The sequence below is a fragment of the Bactrocera neohumeralis genome, chromosome 6, assembly GCF_024586455.1.
Source record: "Bactrocera neohumeralis isolate Rockhampton chromosome 6, APGP_CSIRO_Bneo_wtdbg2-racon-allhic-juicebox.fasta_v2, whole genome shotgun sequence".
Taxonomy (NCBI): Eukaryota; Metazoa; Arthropoda; class Insecta; order Diptera; family Tephritidae; genus Bactrocera; species Bactrocera neohumeralis.
This window is the reverse complement of record NC_065923.1, coordinates 52026146-52047112: the sequence shown is the minus strand read 5'-3', so window position 1 is coordinate 52047112 and position 20967 is coordinate 52026146. Positions and strand designations below refer to the sequence as shown.

At 38.6% G+C, this 20967-nt stretch overlaps 1 protein-coding gene across 4 annotated transcripts in view; it reads left to right on the top strand.

Annotated features, from left to right (window-relative positions):
- The first annotated feature begins 831 nt into the window (after window positions 1-831).
- Window positions 832-20967, top strand: part of LOC126762674 (nuclear hormone receptor FTZ-F1) — a 109906-nt gene continuing 89770 nt past the window's right edge. The window contains exons 1-2 of one of the 4 annotated variants that reach the window (XM_050479588.1): window positions 832-1065; window positions 8364-10157. In XM_050479588.1, the coding sequence (XP_050335545.1) occupies window positions 8459-10157 (1699 nt within the window). In that variant the 5' untranslated portion in view covers window positions 832-1065; window positions 8364-8458. The other 3 variants (XM_050479587.1, XM_050479586.1, XM_050479589.1) reach the window with 3 other exon arrangements.

The following is a 20967-nucleotide window of genomic DNA, read 5'->3' as shown; positions in this document are numbered from 1 at the left end:
TCTTTTTGCTTTTGTTTTCTTTGGCATGCATACATACAGACGAAGGGCACACTGAAGAGGAAAGCTTATACGCCTCTATTTGAATGTCAATAACAAAAACTTGAAATAACGCGCTTTTGCCGAGACTAATTATTGCAAAAAAAGCTTTCGCAAAAGCTTCCGCCAAAACTTTTAACGTTGAATGTTGCTGCTGATGCTTGATTAACGCGCACACGGCTGCTGCCGTCCTTGTTCTTCAAATGATTTTTTAAGGCCAAGTGCAAGTGACGAACCAAACTTCGCCTCGTCCGCGGCGCGTTCACAACGGCAGCTGTTCGAAAAAATCAAAGTGTTTGTGGCTTAGTAGCTGTGCGCGTATGTGTCGTACATGGAAATAAGCACAAAAGAATATGCAAAACTTTACTTAGTTTGTACACTTTCCGCTTTGCGTTGATTTTCGTGTATCCAGAACATTTACGCTGCGCGCACTCCGCGACTCCATTAGCCACACAGTGCGATAGCTTACCAGCATAACAGCCAAACGGCGCTCCATCACAGCAGCAGAGACAACCACAACCATATCCTCATTGACAGTGCGACTGACTTAGTGGTTGTTTTATATTATTTCCTTCTTGTTCTTGCCGTATGTGTGTATGAATATTTTTGTCTTTATTTTTATTTTTAGTATAACATGAGTATGTGTGCCGTATTTTCTTGTTCTGTCACTGTGTTTCTGTGTCGCTTGCATTGTTGGTGTTTTTATGCCCTGTCTTCTGTGCTCTGTCTTCTATCGCCTATCGCACATTGTGCGCTGTCGCCCGTTTCGTGCCCGTGCCCGTATGTACGCTGCAACGTTTGCGTTCGCCTGTGTTCCCGTTCCGTTCGCATTCGTGTCAGTCGAGATTGAGAGTGCGAATTTGGCCTACAGACCTAATTTTCTGTCTGCAGCCAAAACAAACCCAATTAAATACCGAAAAATCGCGTTGAAATTTAAGTGAACTATTTGAATAAACTAATAAACAAGTGCTACGCAATGTGAGGCGACAATTCGATGAGCGCATACAATACGAAATACGCAATAAAAAAGTAGGAAATCGTTTTCTTCGCCACTTCATTGGTGTGAATTGTGCGAATTGCACAATTGTAGCGAACTTTTTTTTGCTGCTGCTTCCACTTAAGTATATCAAAAAAAGTACACAAATTGAAGCAGTGAAGTTGAGCAATGCCTGGTGTTTAGGTGGCGGAGTGTGTTAGTAGTAAGGAATTATCGCGTACGCGTTCGGGAGCAACCGCGAAGTGCGCGCTACATATGTTGGAGTGTGTGTGTATGTGCATGTAAATTAGTTGGTGTTGCGAATAATGTGCATAGTTGTTATTGTGTCATAGCTCCCATATACGTACAACTGTATGTATGTATGTACCCCTCCCACAGCCACTAGCGCATTCTGTGCTTCCAAGCGCTGACATACCATATGTATGTATGTATGTATGTCCATACATCGCGCTGTGTGCGCTTGCAGCTGTGTGTATACGAAGCTCAGACGGGCGGCGACGTCGGACGACAAGCCGATAACTAGTTGTGACCGCTGCTGCTGCCGCTGCTACAGCTGCAAGATATTTTTTGAATTGGACTGCAATTTGCAATACCATTCTGGAGCTTTCGCAGCGCTGCGGGATTAGTGTTCCTAGTAATTGTGTGCTAATAAATCGTCAAAGAAAAGCGAAAATAAACGCATAACGCACGTAGCAAAGCGGTAACCAAAGCGGTCAGTGTACAGTGCGCTCGTGAATTTCATCCGCCGCGGTGTACCGCATGTGAAAAAAATGTGCATAATTTAGATTAGAAAACGGTGTAAAGTGTATAAAATCATGTTAGATGTGCAAGTAAGCTTTAGACAAGGCATGAGTGTGTGAAAATTAGTGCAAGTTCATGTGCGAAACTTACATACATACAAACATACATACGATATAAGAAGGAAGTGTATACAGCTAGAAGAACAGATGTGAATGCGCTGTATTCCTGCAGGCAGACAGTCGGTAAGGTGAACCCAAGCAACCAGCACGCTTGGAAGTGTTTTATAGCGCGACGCAGCAGCGCAATGGTGTGGCCAACAGAACGCGATTCAAGTGAAAGGAAGAAACAACAACTTGGCTGGTAGGTTGGCTGCTTTGTGTGCTGGTACTAGCCTCTGCTAGATGCTGTAGCACAATGTATAGCCATAGTAGTGCGAAAATATTATAAGGAAGAGGAAGAGGCGTACGCATTACCAGCACGTCCGTGTCCGTGTATATCGCTAGGCTGCTATGCATAGAGAACGTTACGCAGCCGAAGAAGAAGCAGAATAAGAGGCAGACGAAAAAGCAGCGGAGGCAACCAGTAAATACATGCACACGTATGAACAGATGTGTGTTGGAAAATAGAGGGGTCAGTGCGGAAATACAAGCACATACATACACACTAAAAATCACTACCACTATGGTATATACACCGACTGCGCTACATACATATGTATGTACATGCTGACAAACGCTGTATATACGCACGGCGAGCTTTTGCAGCCAGCCAGCGCACAGGCGGAAACTGTTGCTTGAATAGAACGAAGCGTAAAGCAAAGCAAAGCAAATAAACATTGTGGTTGCCAATAAGTGAATACGAGCGGTGAGAACGGTGGCGGGCAGCGGGCGCACAATACTAAAATCCACTAAGCACATGCATATATGCGCAAACCGTAAGCATTGCAAAAGCTAGCAGCCAGTTAGTTAGCTAGTCAGCGTGTGCGAGCGAGACAGCGCGTTTGCCTCGTAAGTGTGTGCGTGTGTGTGTGCGCGCGAAGCTGAAAGTGGAAGTAGAATTAGCAGTAGCGCAACTTGTAGTAGAGAATCAATTATGTATGTGTGCGTGTGTGTATTTGTCTGTTTCGCCTTTGTTGTTGTTGCCGGTAGTCGCGCAATCTATGTGAAATAACGTCTGCCCCTCGCTCCCGTGCGCCTCATTGACGGCGGCACCTTACGTATTTGCTAAGCGGCAGCACGGCAGTCATCATTCACTGCCCTCACTATAACAGCGCTTTACATACATACTTACATACAGACAGCAAAATGTTATATATTGTGTATGCTTAAGCTACATAGAACTCGCATCGCATGCTTTTATTTCGATCTTGCTCACCACTGTTTATTCAACAATTATTTTGCTACTCGTTTGGCACGGTAATTATTATTATTTATTTGGCTTTTTGTAGCTACATACATGCATGTGTATATGTGTGTGTGAGAACTTCTACTTTTACTTTGCGCAAGTTTATCGTAGATTTTGCATTGTTGCTGTGTTCGCGCAGCCCTCCATCGTTGTGCCAATTACAATCAGTAACAGCAACAAAAAGTAATTACAACAACATCAACAACAAAATCTATAATAACAACAAATCAGCAATTTTTCCCATAACACCAATAATGCCATCGTGTTTTGCCATTGCCCCTGTGTGTGTGCGCATTCCTGTTTCCTCCTCAACATAATTCCTATTGACTTCATATACAGATTCGCATTGTGCTATTCTTGCGAAATTTTCTGTCCATCCGTTTCCCACCTTATTCGCGTCGTTCGGACTCGTATTTATGCAGCACACACACTCACACATACACATACACAACTACCGCAGCGTATGCATTGCCGCTGTGTTCCACTGTCGCTTTGTGTGTAGAAAAGTGTGAAAACAACAAGTAGAAAACAACAACTTGCCGAGCACTTTTGCTTTCGGTCTCAACTGGATTTTAGTAGCCTCTGCTTCTTTTTGTTCGGTTTCCGCTTCGCTTCTTCCACCGCAACATCTTCATTGTTATTGCATTCTATTTGAAGTTGCTATTCGTTTGTTGTTGTTTGTTGTGTACAACAGCTTTTGCTGTGCTAATATCGCCATAAACGGCGCAAGCAGTAATGTGTAGAACGCATGTGCAGCCGATATTGAAAGCGAAGACAGTGCCGACAGCAACAACACAACCGTCAGCTAGTGCTTTTTTAGTGAAACTCGCATTATTAGGTAAGCACCTTGTTTGCTTGACTCGTTAGCGAAGTTTCAACAAAGCGGGTTTTAACCCTTGTACGACATTCGCTTTTAAAGCGGACAAAATGTTCTTCAAGAGACTCCGCAAAATGAGATTATCAATTCGCTACATATTCATATTGAAGGTGATTTTATAATGTTGAGACCAAAATCGCATAGCTATCGTAAATATTTAAGGATATAGTGAGTCAAAGCTTTGAAAATTTTGACAATTCAGAAGTTGCCTGCAGTTTCTTTGACGACTAAGACAACTTATGTGAACATTGTGAATAAATAGCTGCAAAGGCTATGGGAAATCCGCTCTGTTCGGGTATGTTCCTTACAATACAGCTTATTGGGAGCGTGGGACTTATGTACATCCGTTATATAAGCATATTTTTTAGTTTGCAGGGACAACCTGCTAAGCTAATCATATAAGCAGGAAATTGCAAAGCTGATGAGCTAGCAAGGAAAGGTACCCCAGAACCGAAATCGGTAGAATGGATGCGAGTCGGTGCTGCAGTATCTTCTTGTGTTGTACTACTAGATAGCTGCGCTTTGCGGAAGTTTGGCCAGCGCTGGGCCACCATCGGTACATGTGCTATCGTCTTTTGGCCAAAGATCGATTACATGTAATCTAGTGATCTTTTTGCCCTCAGCAAGGCTAGCATTTCACTCGTTATGGGATTTTTAACAAGCCATTGCCCTATTCGCGTGCATGATACGTATATAAGGTTGGGAATATTACTAGAAGTCATCTGCAAAAGCTGTATGGAAGAACATGATGTGGAAACAACTCAACAGTTCCTTCTGGACTGTCCCGCGTTTGGGAGGTCAAGACTTAGACGCTAGGGAGCGCATACCTTCAAATATCCCACCGAACTGGTGGTAGTGGAAATTAAGCGCTTGTGCAAATTTGTATTGGCTATTAAGCGTATTTCTAATTTATACATATGTTGGAACAAAAGAGTTATTCTTTTCTATGGCTTCATAAAAGACTACATACCTAACCTAATCTTAGTCCAATGAAGGTAATTTCGCAGACTTTTTTTTTAGTTTTATACGCGGAATGTGGACAGAATCGACAACACTTTACTTCTTCTCATTAAAGAGTTTAATTTTACATTAACAGTGTAAGTTCTGTCAATCATGTTACCCTTTTATTTTTATGGTCCAGAAAATCGAACTGGTGATAATCATCTGTGGTTTTAAAATATTTAAAAGTAGACGTGGCGCCGCCAGTAACAAATTTATCATAACATTAATGGTACTCAGATGTCATCTTGTACTGTTAATAATATCCGGCAATGTGAAAAATACATAAAACCGGGTGAATACTACACCTATCATTTATATACCTATCATCAGATTTTCTAACTTCCGGTTGGCTTTATACGGCATATATCGGTCAACATGTAAGATTAGATCATCCATTAAATATATTAAATTTAGCCCCTTCAGTTAAGTTTATGTCCGATATAAATATTTCGTTTGAGGATGATTTTAACATATTTCGTTGACGGCAAGTAAAATATAATTATAAAACTAATATGGCCAATGACCTATAATATAACTTAATAGAAATTTGATCGTAGTTCATTCACGATTCCTTTGATCCTTACAAGTTGCACGAGTTACACCCGAATTTAGCTCTTCCTTGTTTTTCTAAACTTGTTTTGCTACTAATTATTAGCTGTGCTGGACATCGTTTAAGATTTCAATAAATTTTTCTAGGATCAGCATGTTAATAATCTATCATGGTTATCAAAGTCATCAAATTGCCTCAGCAATTTGAAATACTTAAAATATATTAAATGAGAATTCACATGAGCATGGATTTTATAAACGAAAACAATTTTGCCAACACACAAGCTCTCAAAAGCGTAAATCTTCTACTAGACTTTGACTAGAAAATCCTTCCTTACTATGAACCTAAGATTATTAGAAATTATGTCCTGCAGCTTTCGTAAATGGCAGTAAGTTCGTTAGACCATCTGTGGGTACAAAAGGTAATAACGTGTTATTGTATTAAGCCAAGCGACTAATTTTTTGCAATGTAAGGTATTAAATACGTAGATGTATTACTTAGATAGGAGCTAGCACTATTACCACCCTTGGTATTATATCATTATTTTCACATAATCAGTGTTCCATCCTCTAACTTCCATAACGAATTCCCAAAACTGCAGGCGGTGGAATACAGTCCAAGTTTATGAAGAAGTATGCATATAGGGATAGAAATTGAAATGTAGGCATGGTTAGACAGCTGATGAAGCTTACGAAGAAAGGATAAAAATGTTTAATGTTTTTGAGTAATAGGTCAAATACGACTCGTTGTGATGTTCTATGCTCTCATCGCATATGTATTAAATTAGCTTTTTTGTTGATGTTGCGAGGAACAAATTTGTTTTGTACGAGTTTAAAAATCAATAATCTGTGAATCAGTTCATATGTCGACTTTCAGTCAAAACTCTTTCTACAAATTATACCGGAATGTATGAATTTATAGATGTCTATAGACATTTCATTCAAACATTAATTTACACAGTGATAAAAAGGTACTCGGAAATTGTAAATAAAATTATTCATCAATATTTATTTTGTCGTATTCAAAGTAATCGTCACCAGATGTAAAACACATGCGATGGTGCATTTTCATCGTGTAAAATCCATGAATTGTTCTTTCACAAATTCGGACGTTTTCGACGGGTGTTCTCACGCACACGCATCAGTATGGCCAAATAGAACTCTTCATTGACCGTCTGTTCCTCCGAAACAAATTCATGATGCACTCACCCACGAATATCAAAAAAAAAGAGTATCACCTTGATTTTTCAGCGACTTTGTTTTTTTTTTGTTTCGGCCCCTTTTTTTCCTCCATTCCGAAGATTGTTGTCTTATTTGTGCCAGGTTCTTTAATACGTTTCATAAAATTTTTGAGTTCTGGAAACAAAAGGAAGTTGTTGGGGGACAAATCTGGCGAATACGGAGGATGGTCCAACAATTCGAACATTAATTTATGGATTTTAGCCATTGTCAAAATGCTCTTGTGACACGGTGCATTGTCCTGGGGGAAAAGGATTTTTTCTGCAAACCGGGTGTTTTTCACACATTTTTTCCTTCAACTGGTCCAAAAGGTTGCAATAATATTCAGAATTAATTGTTTTACCAGTTTGCAAGTAACCCACAAACAAAATTCCTCTCGCATCACAACAAAAATTGATGCCATAACCTTCTGCGCCGATTTCCGGACACGAACTCGTTTCGAAGCCGAACAACCAGGTTCTCACCACTCTTTAGCCGCTTGTTTTGATTCAGGATCATGGTGATAGACCCAAGTCTCATCCATAGTGATGAATCGACACACAAAATGCACTTTATCCTTTTTAAAACGCTCCAAATGTTGCTGAGGAAGTCGCAATCGAATGTGTTTTTGTTCCATTGTTAGCGAATGCGGCACCCATTGTGCATACAGCTTTCTAAAACCCAAAAATTTCACTTAAAATATGGCCCACATTGCCTAATGAGATGTGTAGAGCCTCTGCTAAATCTCTCTCATCAAATCGACGATCTTCCAAAACCATATCCTGGCTATGATTTCTGGTGTTAATGCGCTTTGTTGACGTCTTTCACTGGATCGTTTTCAAGGCTTGTACGACCACGTTTGAATTCAGCAACTCGTCTTTCTACTGTTAATTGTAGGTGAACAATCGTTGTACACTTTTAACATTCGTCCGTGAATTTCTTTTGGTGATACACCTTCCAAAAATAAGAATTTTATCACTGCACGATATTCAATTTTTGCGATTGTAGTGTGCTAGTAGCAACGCCCTCTCTGATCAAACGACAAACCTTATTGAACAACCTGGTATTTCATCATGGTCGCACTGTACGGGAAGGGGGTGTTAAATGAGTTTACTGGTTATGCGAAAACGTGTTTAGTATTATTCTATGTAAACCAAGGTACAGCCTGGATAAGTATGATTTTAATTTGCTAAAATATAAGTTCCTTATTTCTGTGATTTGATAACAGACCTAGAATGGTCATATGAACCAACGCATCCAATCCGATTATTTAACTCCGATTTTTTTGGAGCGAATTTTTGCATTATTTTTTGGTGTGATGGTGAGGTTTGAGATGTGTTGCGATGATGAAGTCATTGGTGTATTTGTACTTCGTATATTTGTTTAGTACAATTAAAGCGGTTTTATAGTAGTCTTGGAGTTAGTTCAATAAACCTAACCTAGAATTTCTTGCAATTTAATATTTTTTTGAATACAATTTACTAAATAATAGTGCCAAATTAGTGCTTACAACCGATTTTCTTACCTTTCTTCTTGCAGAACTTGTATGTACCTGCGACCTAACAAATTTACATGTAACAACAAATCTAAGTTTTATAAACTCAATATAAGTGTTTCAAGCGCTTCGTCCTGCAATGGACGGTTACAACGTTCCAATGTTGTCCGATAGCGGCTATAGTAGTAATAATAACAACAATATACAAACACATACACATCATCACAAAGATCAAATGCTTAGCGCTGGCAGTGTCCCAGCCACACCCTTCATCTACGAGCTGCCCGGCAGCCATAAGACCATTAGCCATCAACTGACGGGAAATCTGAAGACGACCAGCAGCGACTATGCCGCCTTCACCAATTGCATACAACAATCAGCGCTGCTCGATCAGCGCACAGTGGACGCAGCCAATATCGACGCTGTGTCGCTGGGTAGCCTTTGTGACCTGAAATTCCCCAACTCACCGTCGGCGGATAGTAGTTTTAAGAATATATCACTCATCAATATCGAGGCTAATCATGTGTTGGTGCCAGCGAAAAGCATCGCCACAAACGATTTGATTAATGATGGCCATGGCGTTGAGGCGACCTTTTCGAATATTTTATATGCCAAGGACGATATAGTTATAGAGGCGAAGGATATGCCGCGCAGCGATGCCGCGCAGGTGACCCACGTGACGCACTACTTACCCCTGAAACTCAACAATAATAATAACAACAACAGCGCTGTTGAGCAGAAATTTCCAAAGGCCACAGTCACGGTCACGGCTGTGGCTGCAACTGCGCCGACTACTGGCACTACGACTGTTGCGCCAGCGATAGCGGTGAGTGTGCCCAATTCCAGTGCGATGACTGCCATGCCGTACAGTACGACGGTCGGGGGTGTGACCGCTGCTGGTGGGGGTGGTAGAAGTAGGAGCAACAGAGGCGGGCGTGGGGCGAGAGGACATGCCAACAGCAGAAATGGCCGTGCAACTGCAAATCGTCAACAGCAGCAGCAGCAACCACAACAGCAACAGCAGTTGCAGCCGCAGCCAGCAGAAGCTCTTGGCAGCGCCTGTGTTGCGTCAGCGAGCAGCGACTATTTGCCTACGAATGCTGGAAATAATTTCAATGTTACGGTAGTTAATAATCAGGTCAATAGTAATCATCACAACCACCTAACGGATAACCAAATCACAACAACAACAGCAACAACGTCCACAATTGTAGCCACAGACACTGCCAACAGTAAAGTCATCACACACGGCATAAATAATTTCATCAGCAACAACAATCACAGCCAGAATACTAGCGCCAGTAATAATGGTATTGGTAATGGTACTGGTATTGGTAATGGTAATAGCACTGGTATTGTTGCTGTGAATGGTAGTGCTAGTAGTAGCAGCAACAGCAACAGCAACAATAACAGCTGCAGTAACAACAAAAACAACAATAGTTGTAGCAACAATGTACAAACTATAAACAGTATTGCAACAATGAGCCAAAACCGGGCAACGGTGTTGCAAAGTGTTGAGGAGGTGACCTTGGCCAATTCACCCACTCAACGGCCTGGTGCAGTAATTGTGTCCACATGTGTTCCCGAAGCCAGCTGCAATAGCAATAGTAGTAGTGTCAACATAAATCTAAATAATACCAACAACAACAATAAGACTGTTGGCAGTAGTACAATGTCACCAAGTTCCATAGGTCTACTAAAAGAATCGGCGCAACAACAATCACAACCACAACAACAACAGCAGCAACAACTACTGAACTCATCGAGCGTTGATTGTGATTCTTTATCCTCCATGGATGATCTGTTAGACGATCAGGAGATTAGCGAAGCCAGTTTCGGTGAGTACTGCACTTTGAATAATATTAATCAAACAATTTGAACTCATTTTGTTGGGAAGAACTATGTTGGCAATATTCTGTTGGTTTTCAGTGATTTTTCAGAAAGAATAATAATAATAAGTGCCTGAAAGTGAAATATTTTTATATTAGAAAATCGCAAAATATTAAAAAAACGATAATTATTTAAATTTTTTCTTTAAAAATGTGGTGAAATGCGCAACGAAAAAACACTGAAGTTTAAAAATACGTGTTAAAAATCTTTTAAAGCCAATAAAAGTGCAAAAGAATAATTGTAATGTATATAAATATTTAAAAAACTTAATAAATAAAAATAAAAACTAAACATTTAAAGAACGAGTAAAAATCTCAATATTTTAATAAAAAGTCCATGAAAATGATACAAAAGTGTTATGAAAGTTAAAAAACTTACGTGTAAGTGTAACAAAAATTACAAAAAAAAGTCTAAAAGATATGCCGGCAAAAAAAAAAAAAATACGAACAAAATTTTTATTTTATTCGCAGAGAGAGAGAGTATATCAATAAATAATCTAACATATTGATATATGGTATATTTAAAATAAAATCGAAAAATAAAGAAGCTTCGGAAAATAAATTAATTTTTTTTTTAAATATTTTTTTTCATTAAAAATATTGTATATACAAATAAAAAAGTGGTAAAGTACATTAAAAATAAAAAAATTTTATTAAAAATACATACATTTTATTTTGAAAACGAGTTAAAATAATATTATATTGTGATAAAATATGCATAATAAGGAAAACTTAAATGAAGTAATTAAAAATTATAAATAAATTGTAAGCAAATATGTGCAGCAACAAGATTTTACAATAATATTGACTTAAATATTTACAAAAACAAAACAGCAATTCGACTATCACTAATTAACGCTTCCGAATTATAAAGCGGAGAAAGTTATATTTAATAAAAAATAATTAAAAAGATATTAATAAAAAATTAATGATTTTTTTAAGGTGAATTTTTGAAGTTAAAGATTAAAAATATCTTATATTCAGGAATCTCTTAAGAAAAAATTATTAAAATGTTCAAATTCTGTATATGTATTAAAAGAAAATACGAGGTTTTGCTAGGATTTTTCTTTAGTGAAATTTGACACTGAAATATAATTAAAAAAAAACAACACATGTTTTGGATGGTGTATGCGCTCTCTTATCGATATAACAAAAATATAAATAATTCTTTTCTAAAACTTGGGATTATCCTTCAATTTGTGCAGAATATCTTGGGGCCTAACTCGTTTCAAGTTTCTTCCCATATCTTTTCAATATTTCTTTATGTATTGCTCAAGCAAGCGATTGAGCTGTTTAGTGATGTTTTGCTCTTTAGTAAACAGAGTAAATCTCTTCTTTTTAGGCGTGCTTAGTCGCAGGACTGTACTACAGTATTAGCCAATGGGTTTGATTGATCTCGGATTTTAGATATACATATATGTCTTTCATTCTGCTGTCCCCTACTTCTCTCTTTACCATAGAACATAGAATGCACAGGTCGTACCTCACAGTTGAATGCCATACATCCAAATCGGCTTTATGACCACATTATACATAGTATGTATAAAAGCACTTTGTTGTGTAGGCTAAGCTTAGCTCAGCTCTTATCTTCATGCAAGTTATTTTACTAGATCTCCACGTGAATTTTCTATCAAGTTAAGTTATATCATTCGCTTGGGGTACTAAAACATTGTTCATTTTTACTGCTGGGCACATTTTTGGTCTTGGCGAAAACGTAACATGCTTACATTTCTTTTCATTCACTCTAATATTCTTCATGCTAATATTCTTCATGCTAATATTCTTCAAGCTATAATATGGCGTTTATTACGGCTCACTAAAGCTGTGTGTAAAAGTTAATGTCAATACATTATTAGCTGTTGGAAGATCTGCTATATATAAGATGTATAGAGTTGGGCCTAAAGCACTGCCTTGTGGTACGTCAGTTCTTAGCTGTCGTTTATTAGAAATGAAATCTCCCACTTTAACCGTAAATTGTCTATTTTATAAATAAGACTTCAATGTTTTATACAATTCTAAAGGTAGAATGTTTTTAATCTTATATAAAAGGCCTTCATGCCACACCTCATCAAAGGCCTGAGCTACGTCTAGAAATATAGCTGAACAGTACTCTCTGTGCTCAAATGTTTTTCTTATTTCGTTAGTACGAGTAATTCTATTTACTTGCTCTATCGTGCTATGGTTTGCCACCCGAATTGGTGAGTTGGTATTATATTATTTAGGTTGAGAAAAGGAGGCATCTTTGATAGTAACACTCTTTCAAATATTGTTGAAAAACAGGGTAGAAGACTGATTGGTCTGTATGAAGACGGCTGTCTTAAGTCTTTCCCAGGTACACACATATATCTATCAGGATAATCTGCGAATCTTTTCAATAATTGGATAGTATCCAAAACTAAGAATTGCATTCAAGAGCAAAGGGAGCAGCAATATTTAGTAACTCAATTGGCTTTTTGGACTTCCGACTTTCCGAAATGCTCTTAATTTTTGAAGAGTTTTATCGTGTCAGAAATGAACTGAATAAATACAAGTTTTTTCCAAAACGATACAGAGTTACCATCTTGAGGTTGACTAACCCCTGACAAATTTATTGTATGCCAATATTTAGCATTTCTAACTTCTTTGATAACATAATTGCTAAATTGGACTGCCCAATTGGGTTTTATTTTCTAGTTCCCAGCTCTCTTTCGTGCATTTTGATGAAACGGCAACATATTTTATCCGAATTGAAGTTAAATCTTGATATATGCTAGCATTGACGCTAGTTGTCTAGTTTAGAGTTGCGTTTCTTACTAGGAAACCCAAAAACTAAGTGAGGTTCATACTCGTATAACTCTTTCCTAGCTTTCTGAATTTCCAACAGCTGTTTTTTTACATTTTCTAGGTTTTTACGAAGGCTCTACTTTTCCGAAGGTCATATTAGTCTCGCCAGAGACATAAAGAGTCTTTAGCTTTGAACGTGGAATGATTTTTCATAATAAATAATTTTTCTTACCATAATTAAATGTGATTTCGGATCATACATACCCGAAATGCACACACATAACCAGAAAATGTAAAAATACTGTGCAAAAACTTAGATCCAAAACTGGGAACCATTTTTTTGATTGATTTTTTTTTTTGAAGAAATCACTTAATTATTTTATTGATTGCCAGCAGTAATAGAAATTAAGAATTCTAAAACTTTTCGCGTCTGTAATTTTAACCATTTACCATATATGTAACATTTATTTAGTATAACGATTTATTGGTGCATTTTCTTGTGGTATTTTCGCTTTAACAGCACCTTCAAGCGTGCACTTTAATTTCTTTGACCCAATTCGAAAAAAGAATTTAAAGCCTTTTCTCCTTGGAATGCTTTAAAAGCTGACCTTTCCTTTTGCTAACGTAAATAAACAACAACAACGAATTCTGCTTGCTAGACAAGGTCAACGGCGAGTGCATAGCTGCCGCTGCCGCTGCTGCTGCGTATTATGTTTTGGTTTCAAATTCTATGCATTTATCCAATAATAATATACGCGCGCGGACCTTGCAACGAATGCACTTGTAAAATGTTTGTTGTCTTGTTGTTGTATGAGCGCTAGAGCGCTGTGGCGTGTTGGCCCAATTCTACTTAGTGACGGCCTCGTAGCGCGTCTATGCGATTTGTTAGCGTTGACTTTGACCCATTTCCAGGTGTCGCCAACGACAGCGACGGCGGCCGCGGCGAAGATGCCGACGAAAGCATGTTTGCTTTTTGGCGCAGCAAGCAGGTGTGCGTTTGTAGTTGAGTGTATGTTATTGCGCTTGTAAGCGCTTATTTTGCGGCGACGCGTCGAAAGTGTGTCAATGTCAGGCGGCGGAGGCAATAAATGCAACTGCTTCATAGTTGCACTGCGCTGCATTGGCCGCGTCGCCGCCGCCGAGAAAGCGACAGCGGCAGCGCCGACGACGGCGACGACAGAATAGCAGTAGTTGTACAGGCGAAAGCGAAAGCTAGCTAAGCCAACCGACCGCACGCCCCAGCGCTCCAACGCTGCAACGCGCACCTACGTAGCGGCCGAACCCCACTAGGCGCGCCGTGTTGCGGTACATCGCGTTCTTCTGCTTGAATTTGATATTTTTAAATGCTCATTTGTTTTATGCGCTGGCATGTCTGAAAGTTTAGTATGATGAATGTGCAATAATAGGCGCATGTGTGTGCATACAAAATACTGAATGGCCTCCGTTGCAATGCATCCTTGTGTTCAATCTCCAATATTAGAAGCGCCGCATTGCACTTGACCTAAATTGAATGCGTCATGTTCCAATTACGATTCTGAGTGAGCGAGCGCGCGCGCCAGCCGCTGAGCGCATGAATGAGTGTGAGCGCGCGTGCTAGAACAAGTGCATGAATGCAGCGGCGTTGAGGCGCGCAACAATGCGAGTGCACTAAAAACGAAAAACTCTCATATCCACAAACAAACTAGTTGTGCGGCTAATAGAATAACAACAAAAACAAATATTATAGAGACAAATACAAATAGTAATAGCTGAGCAATCAACGCGCGGCGGGTTGTGTGGCGGAAGGCGCAAGCCGTTTCTGACTAACCTTGTGCCATTTACGTGTAAGCAACAACAACAAATGCGTGCTAAGGATAAATGTGCAGCGTGAGCGCTCAGCAGTGGCCGCGGCAGTGACAGTGGCAATGATAGTTGCAGCGTTAGAGCATGAAAATAAAGCAATGAAAAAGTTATGAAATAAAAATTTATTGCAATTGCAGTCGTCCGCCACACAGTTGCTGCGTGACAAGCGCACAACAGCCTACGTACAACAATACAACTCTATATAATATACTCGTGCATATAAATAGCAGTTGTGCGGCCCAACTTCGACTTGGTGCACCACCTCAAAGGGGCCTTTGCGGCTAGCGCTGACCCTGAATGAAAACGCCAACTGTCTTTTTTCACCAGCGCGCTGCCGCCGCCGCCGCTAGTTCTTATCACATTTGATGTTTGCCGAAGGTCACCACAACAACAACAACAAGCGAACATTGAAGAAATTTTTTGTTTACTTTTGGTTTGAGTTTTTCGTAATACGAGCTGGCTGTCGTAACTCTAGTTGCTGCTGGATTTTTATGATTGCGCCGCGTGGCTGCGACTAACGCAGGCGGTGTATGCAACTAGTTGTGGATAAATATGTATGCGCCATGCACCACTCATTGATATTTGCAACATTGGCGGTCGCGCGCTCTCTCACACACACACGCACATAGCCAAGCGGCCATGCATGGACTGACGCGCGCACGCACTTAACCACAGCGCACAGCAGCCGCAATGCCACAGCGCGGCACAGACATACTATAGACACAATTGATGACATTGATAGGTGTCACAGTGGCTGCACAGCCTATGAAATGCTGCAATCGCGGACGCAGTTTATATGCTGTGTGGGCATATCAAAAACATTGCAAGGTGTCTAAGTGTGTGCGGGGAAAATTCATTCAGTTTCATAGACTTAGCGAGTGCGTAGTTTGGCGTTGAAATGTTTGCAATTTCAGTGGTAAATGAACGAATTTATGTTTTAAAATTACTTAAAAAATTGCCAGTTTTAGTTTCTAAAGCGAAGTAAAATACTATTTTGAGGACCAAAAGGGGTTCCTATTAGAATACTTATCCGCTTTCAAAAATTTTCGAAAATATGCATAACCACAGTATGCACTTTTTAAATTTTTATGTAATCCTAAGTTGTTAAGCCCGTCCGAAACTCTGAAAATGTTCTAACTTTGACAAGTTAATCTGGGAGTAAGGAGCATCCACTTCTTTCTCTAACGATGTACATTTCGGTGTTGAAAAACTGTTTGTGTTGATATTTTGTTGCAAAATGGCGGTTATTGGACAAATATTTGGAATGGAAAGGTGATCATAAGCTTTCTAAGACTTGCGAGTAAACTACGTACACTTGTTGGAAAAATGGCTTTTAAGAGAAATGAAAAGTATTTGTCAAAATTGATAATTAATGCTCGATTTTCTTAAAATTTTGAGTCATTACATTACATTATAAAAAATTACCCAGAAATTGTAAATAAAAAGCAAAATATTTAATTGTGCTGGGTAATTTCCACCCAGATCTAATACACTTATGCCAACGATGTTTTCAGTCCTCGGAACATTTTTCAAAAGCACATTTTGGATTGCCTTCAGCTCCTTCAGCGAATTTTGTTTTGTCCTTCAATTGACTAAAAACGGTTTCCACGGAGCGGCAATTTCAGTTTGTGGAATAAGAAAGAATCACACGGAGCCAAATCTGGTGAATACGGTGGTTGATCGAAGGTTTTGATTGCGTTTTTGGCTTTAAGTTCGGTCACAATCGTGGCTCGATGCGATGGTGCATTATCATCGTGTAGAATCCATGAATTGTTCTTCTGCATTTCTGGCCGTTTTCGACGGATGTTCTTACGCAAACGCCTCAATGCAAACTCCTTATTGAGCTTCTGTCCCTCCGAAACAAATTCATGGTTCACAAAACCACGAATATCAAAAAAAAAAAAACAATGGGAGCCATCACCTTGATTTTTGAGCGGCTTTGGTGTGGTTTCGTTGTTTTGGCTCTTTTTTTCTCTCCATAGTTTGTTTGCATGTCAAACTCGTAAACCCAGCTCTCATCGGCAGTTATAATAATGCTCGGAAATATGATTATGAAAATCGTAATAAAGTCACTTTCAAACAAGCTTTTCGGCCTTATAACGGGCTAACTATAACTATTTTGTTTAAAAAAGTCTTACATATAAACAAAGCCGTAAAGTTAGTATCGCAAAAGCAAACAAAAGTAAGAATAGCTCAGGTCCGTTTTAATTTTATTTTATGTTATTACGTTTAGTCGAAAAATTTTGTCCAGCTTTTTATTCAACTCTTTAAGTAACGTGATTTATTGAGGGGACCTTCAAAAAAAAAAAGGTATTTTCATTTATTTTGCCTTAACTCAATAGCAAATTTGTGTTAACACGCCGTTTCCATGTTAAACTATATAAATAATGCTAGTCATCTTCGATGTATCCAAAGTTAGAATACAGCGAATCGAACATAGGTAGGTAGGTAGGAGTGCAGCCCTATCGGGCTCAATTAGCACTTAATGTGCCATTTTGATATACATACAATATGCATTAATCAAATAAAGATAAAATTGAAAGGCTTAAGGACCCTTTACGAATTAAAGGTTAAAGGGATCACATGGTTTTTCTTGGGTAAAAAACAGCCGCTATTAACAAAAGAATTCTGAAATTTTCGGAAAAAATATTTTAATTGCGACAACAGTCTCGGAGACCCCTCAGAAAAAAGATGCGGCCGCGTTGGCAGATAACTACTTGCAGTGTCATCTAAAGTGAAAAAGTACGTTTTAGTTAAAACCTTAACTTAGAACTTAGACGAAGGAAAAAAAACTGAAAGTTGTGAATTGTTTTTGGCAGACATTTTTACAAAAAAAAAAACGAAAATGTCAGTCAAAATTTCGAGATATTTTTTTAAAATAGTTGTAATCGAAAAAGAAATCCTTCGTCCAAGTCTTTAAGAATTGTATCTCAAAGACCTGTGTGAAATAAAAAAGTAAAAAAGAAAAATGAATAATGAAAAAATTTAAACAATATGAAAATGAGCTAAAATAAGGAGAATAATATAAGAATAATTTAATTAGTCCAAAACTTTTTTTATCTGACAAGATTTCAAAATTTCTATTTAAAAGAGTTCTTACTAAGATTTAATTGATATTCTCATATCCCATTATTATGCGCTACAAATAAGTTAAAAATTATAATCGAAAACATTTATTGTGATACCGATTTCTTTTTCTACAAATACAGTTAGCTCGGGAACTATGTAAAATATCAGCAGGTTTGATTTTTTATAACATTTATAAGTTTTCTAGGTTTTGTGTGCCACTTATGTACCTCGAAATAAACATAAAATGTTAATAAATTTATCCAACAATCTTTATGACATCTTGCTTTATTACTTTATTGCGAAAAATGAAAAATATTCGTTTTTATTAATTGTAGTTTTTCATTGCCTTAGAAACTTAAAGCATTGTATATACCTATTTACATACTATATCTGTATGTACATAGATACATGATAATATAAACAGGCTTGAAGCCCTCCTTTTATTGCACACTTGGCTTCTCTGACTTCGCCTGCTGTCGGCTTGTGTAATAATTAATTGCTTTTTTTAGTTAAGCAAATTTAAGAAACATGCATAAATAATATAAAATTGTAGCATAATTAAAGGTATGACATTGCAAGCGTCAGCAACTCTTGGTCAGCTGTCATGTGGCCAGCGACGATGTTTCGTGCTTTTTTTGCGATTTAGTACAAATTTTTGCGTTTTAACGACACTGTACATAAGATATGTGTTTTTCACAACATGAATAATCAAAATAATTCCCAATAAAATTTTCGTTCTTGATATGATTCTGGGTCCGTAAACCGCAGATCTTCTGTTAGTGTTGTTGTGGTAAAAAGTACTATAAATAGCTTTTTGCAATGTTAGCAACAATTCTGCGTCGGATCGTTTCCGATTACGACACCCGGCTGCTTTAACCGTGACCGCTTTTAGTATTCTGGACATTATCAAATCAAGTCCGGGATTTAGTGAAGTTATCTCATTAGTATTAATATCATTGAAAGCTTAGGGTCCGAAGAGCCACGTAGGGTGTTCAAGCTAACATACTTAGCAGATTGAATTCCCAAAAAATTGTCTACAGCAGAGAACCGGCCCGAAGCCTCGAGCGATCGGCGCCTGCTAGTCTTACACATTTATCATTAACGCGCATTTTCAAAGGTAATGCAATGGGTCGGCATGTCAGTGGGGTGAGGCAGCCGGTGCACGCACAGTAGTGGCAGCATTGTGTACATATGTATTTAAATGTACGGCTAAACAGAAAATGGGAAAAAAATGAAAACAAACAAATGAGTAAACAGAAATAATTGTGCACACAAGAAAAAATTATGAAAAACACTTAAACATTTACAAAGCAAAAACAAAAGAAACACCAGAAAACTAGTGAAGAATGCATTTTTCAACATTTTTGCTGTCATATGTCTTCGTTATTGTTGTTGTGGCTGCAGTATTTCGTCGATTGCGACAGCTGTGTGTCTGCAACTGTGTCGCTTGATATTTTCTTCTATTTACATGAATATATATATTTGTGTTTGTTGTTGTTGTTAACCTTAGCTCAATGAAAATTGCCATTATGAAAAGTGTGCCAATGGGTCGCCACGTGACCCTGTGCTACTTTCGTGCGCTGCACATGCACCGCACTTCCCGCACGCCACCCGAACGCAGCCGAGAGGGGGTCGGCTGCAGTGGCGTTGCGTTGCGTTGTGCTGGCAAGTAGAGCATTACGCGACACCTCAAACTCACAAAAACCGAAAAGTGCACACATTCATACATACATACATACGCACATACATATGTATATATTGGCAGTTAAGTGCGTGTGGGAGGGGTGGTGGGTGGCCGTTTGGCTCTCTTACGTGCTTACATTGGCCGCCCGCTCGTCTTCAGCGTGTCTAGTGCTGTCGCTTGATTTGTCTTATTTACACAGTCGGCGTTGGCGTCGGCTCATACCCTGCACCCTCACCCACGAATTGCACTCGCTCTTGCAATGAGTTTTTAGTATTTTCTTCGCTTGCTCAGAAGCGTGGCCCCCTCTACTCGCCTCCCATTTTCTCCACATTTTATATTTTTACTGTTTTCTTGTTTCCTTTGGCACCGCTGCTACGACGCATTATCGTCAGCCATCAATGACGGCTGCCAACAGCAATACCAACAACAAGGTGAGCAATTGCAATCGATTGCAATGTTTTGTAGATTTAGTTTTCACCGCTTTGCTGCAACGCTTCGTATTTTGCCGACCGGCAATTACTCGTCCGATGGTCAAAGCGTGCGCTGCTTTAGTATGTGTGCATGTACAGCGCTGTACAAAAATGTATGACCAATGGGAAGATTTTTTTTAAACAATTCCTGATTTCAAAGTCAGTTAAGTCAATTTTACCGAACACCATTTGAAGGCGCATAAGTATACTTTTTCGAGCAGTCAATAGTTTTGTCATATTTACAGAAAGCGAAAACAGCTTTACTGCAAATTCTAAAAATTACTTCGAAAATCAGTATTCTATGGATAGCTAGTTCTTCCACTAAATCTTATCCCCTATTTCCTTAGCTGAGCTACAACAATTTGTTAACAAATCTTTGCTGTTGTTGTAGTGAATGCTTAAACCCTAGCTGATCGCATTTTCCCACGCGCATTTTCGCATTTGTGCTCGGCTAACTTTGTGGAAATAGCGGTCTGTAAAAGATAGTCTTTATCTAAATAAGAGTTCGTCTCAGTAAGCTCAACTGTTTTAAAAAGAAAGGAAATGCATCATCTTTCGCCTTGTTTGTGAACTTTTCTTAAAGGCTTGTCGCTTTAAATTGTCTGCTCTGAAGCTTTCTACAAATCCCTCTTACTAACCTGAGAATAAAAGCCTTAAACTCTTAGTTTTTGTTCTTCCGAGAGTTTGATTTGTTTGTTAAAAAAGACAGATGAATAATTTCTGAATTATCTCTTGTAGAAAGCTTTAGTTTGTCGTTAAATTAGTATAGAGGTGTATAGTATTCATTAAATAAGTAATGAAGTTTTTGATCCTTAACCTAAAGTTTCATAAGGATAGATATTTTATAGATCTTCTTTCTTTTCACCTATAAAATACAACTTGCATGAGTTTTAACATTGTCTGAGATATTAAAGCGACCGGGTTTCATTGT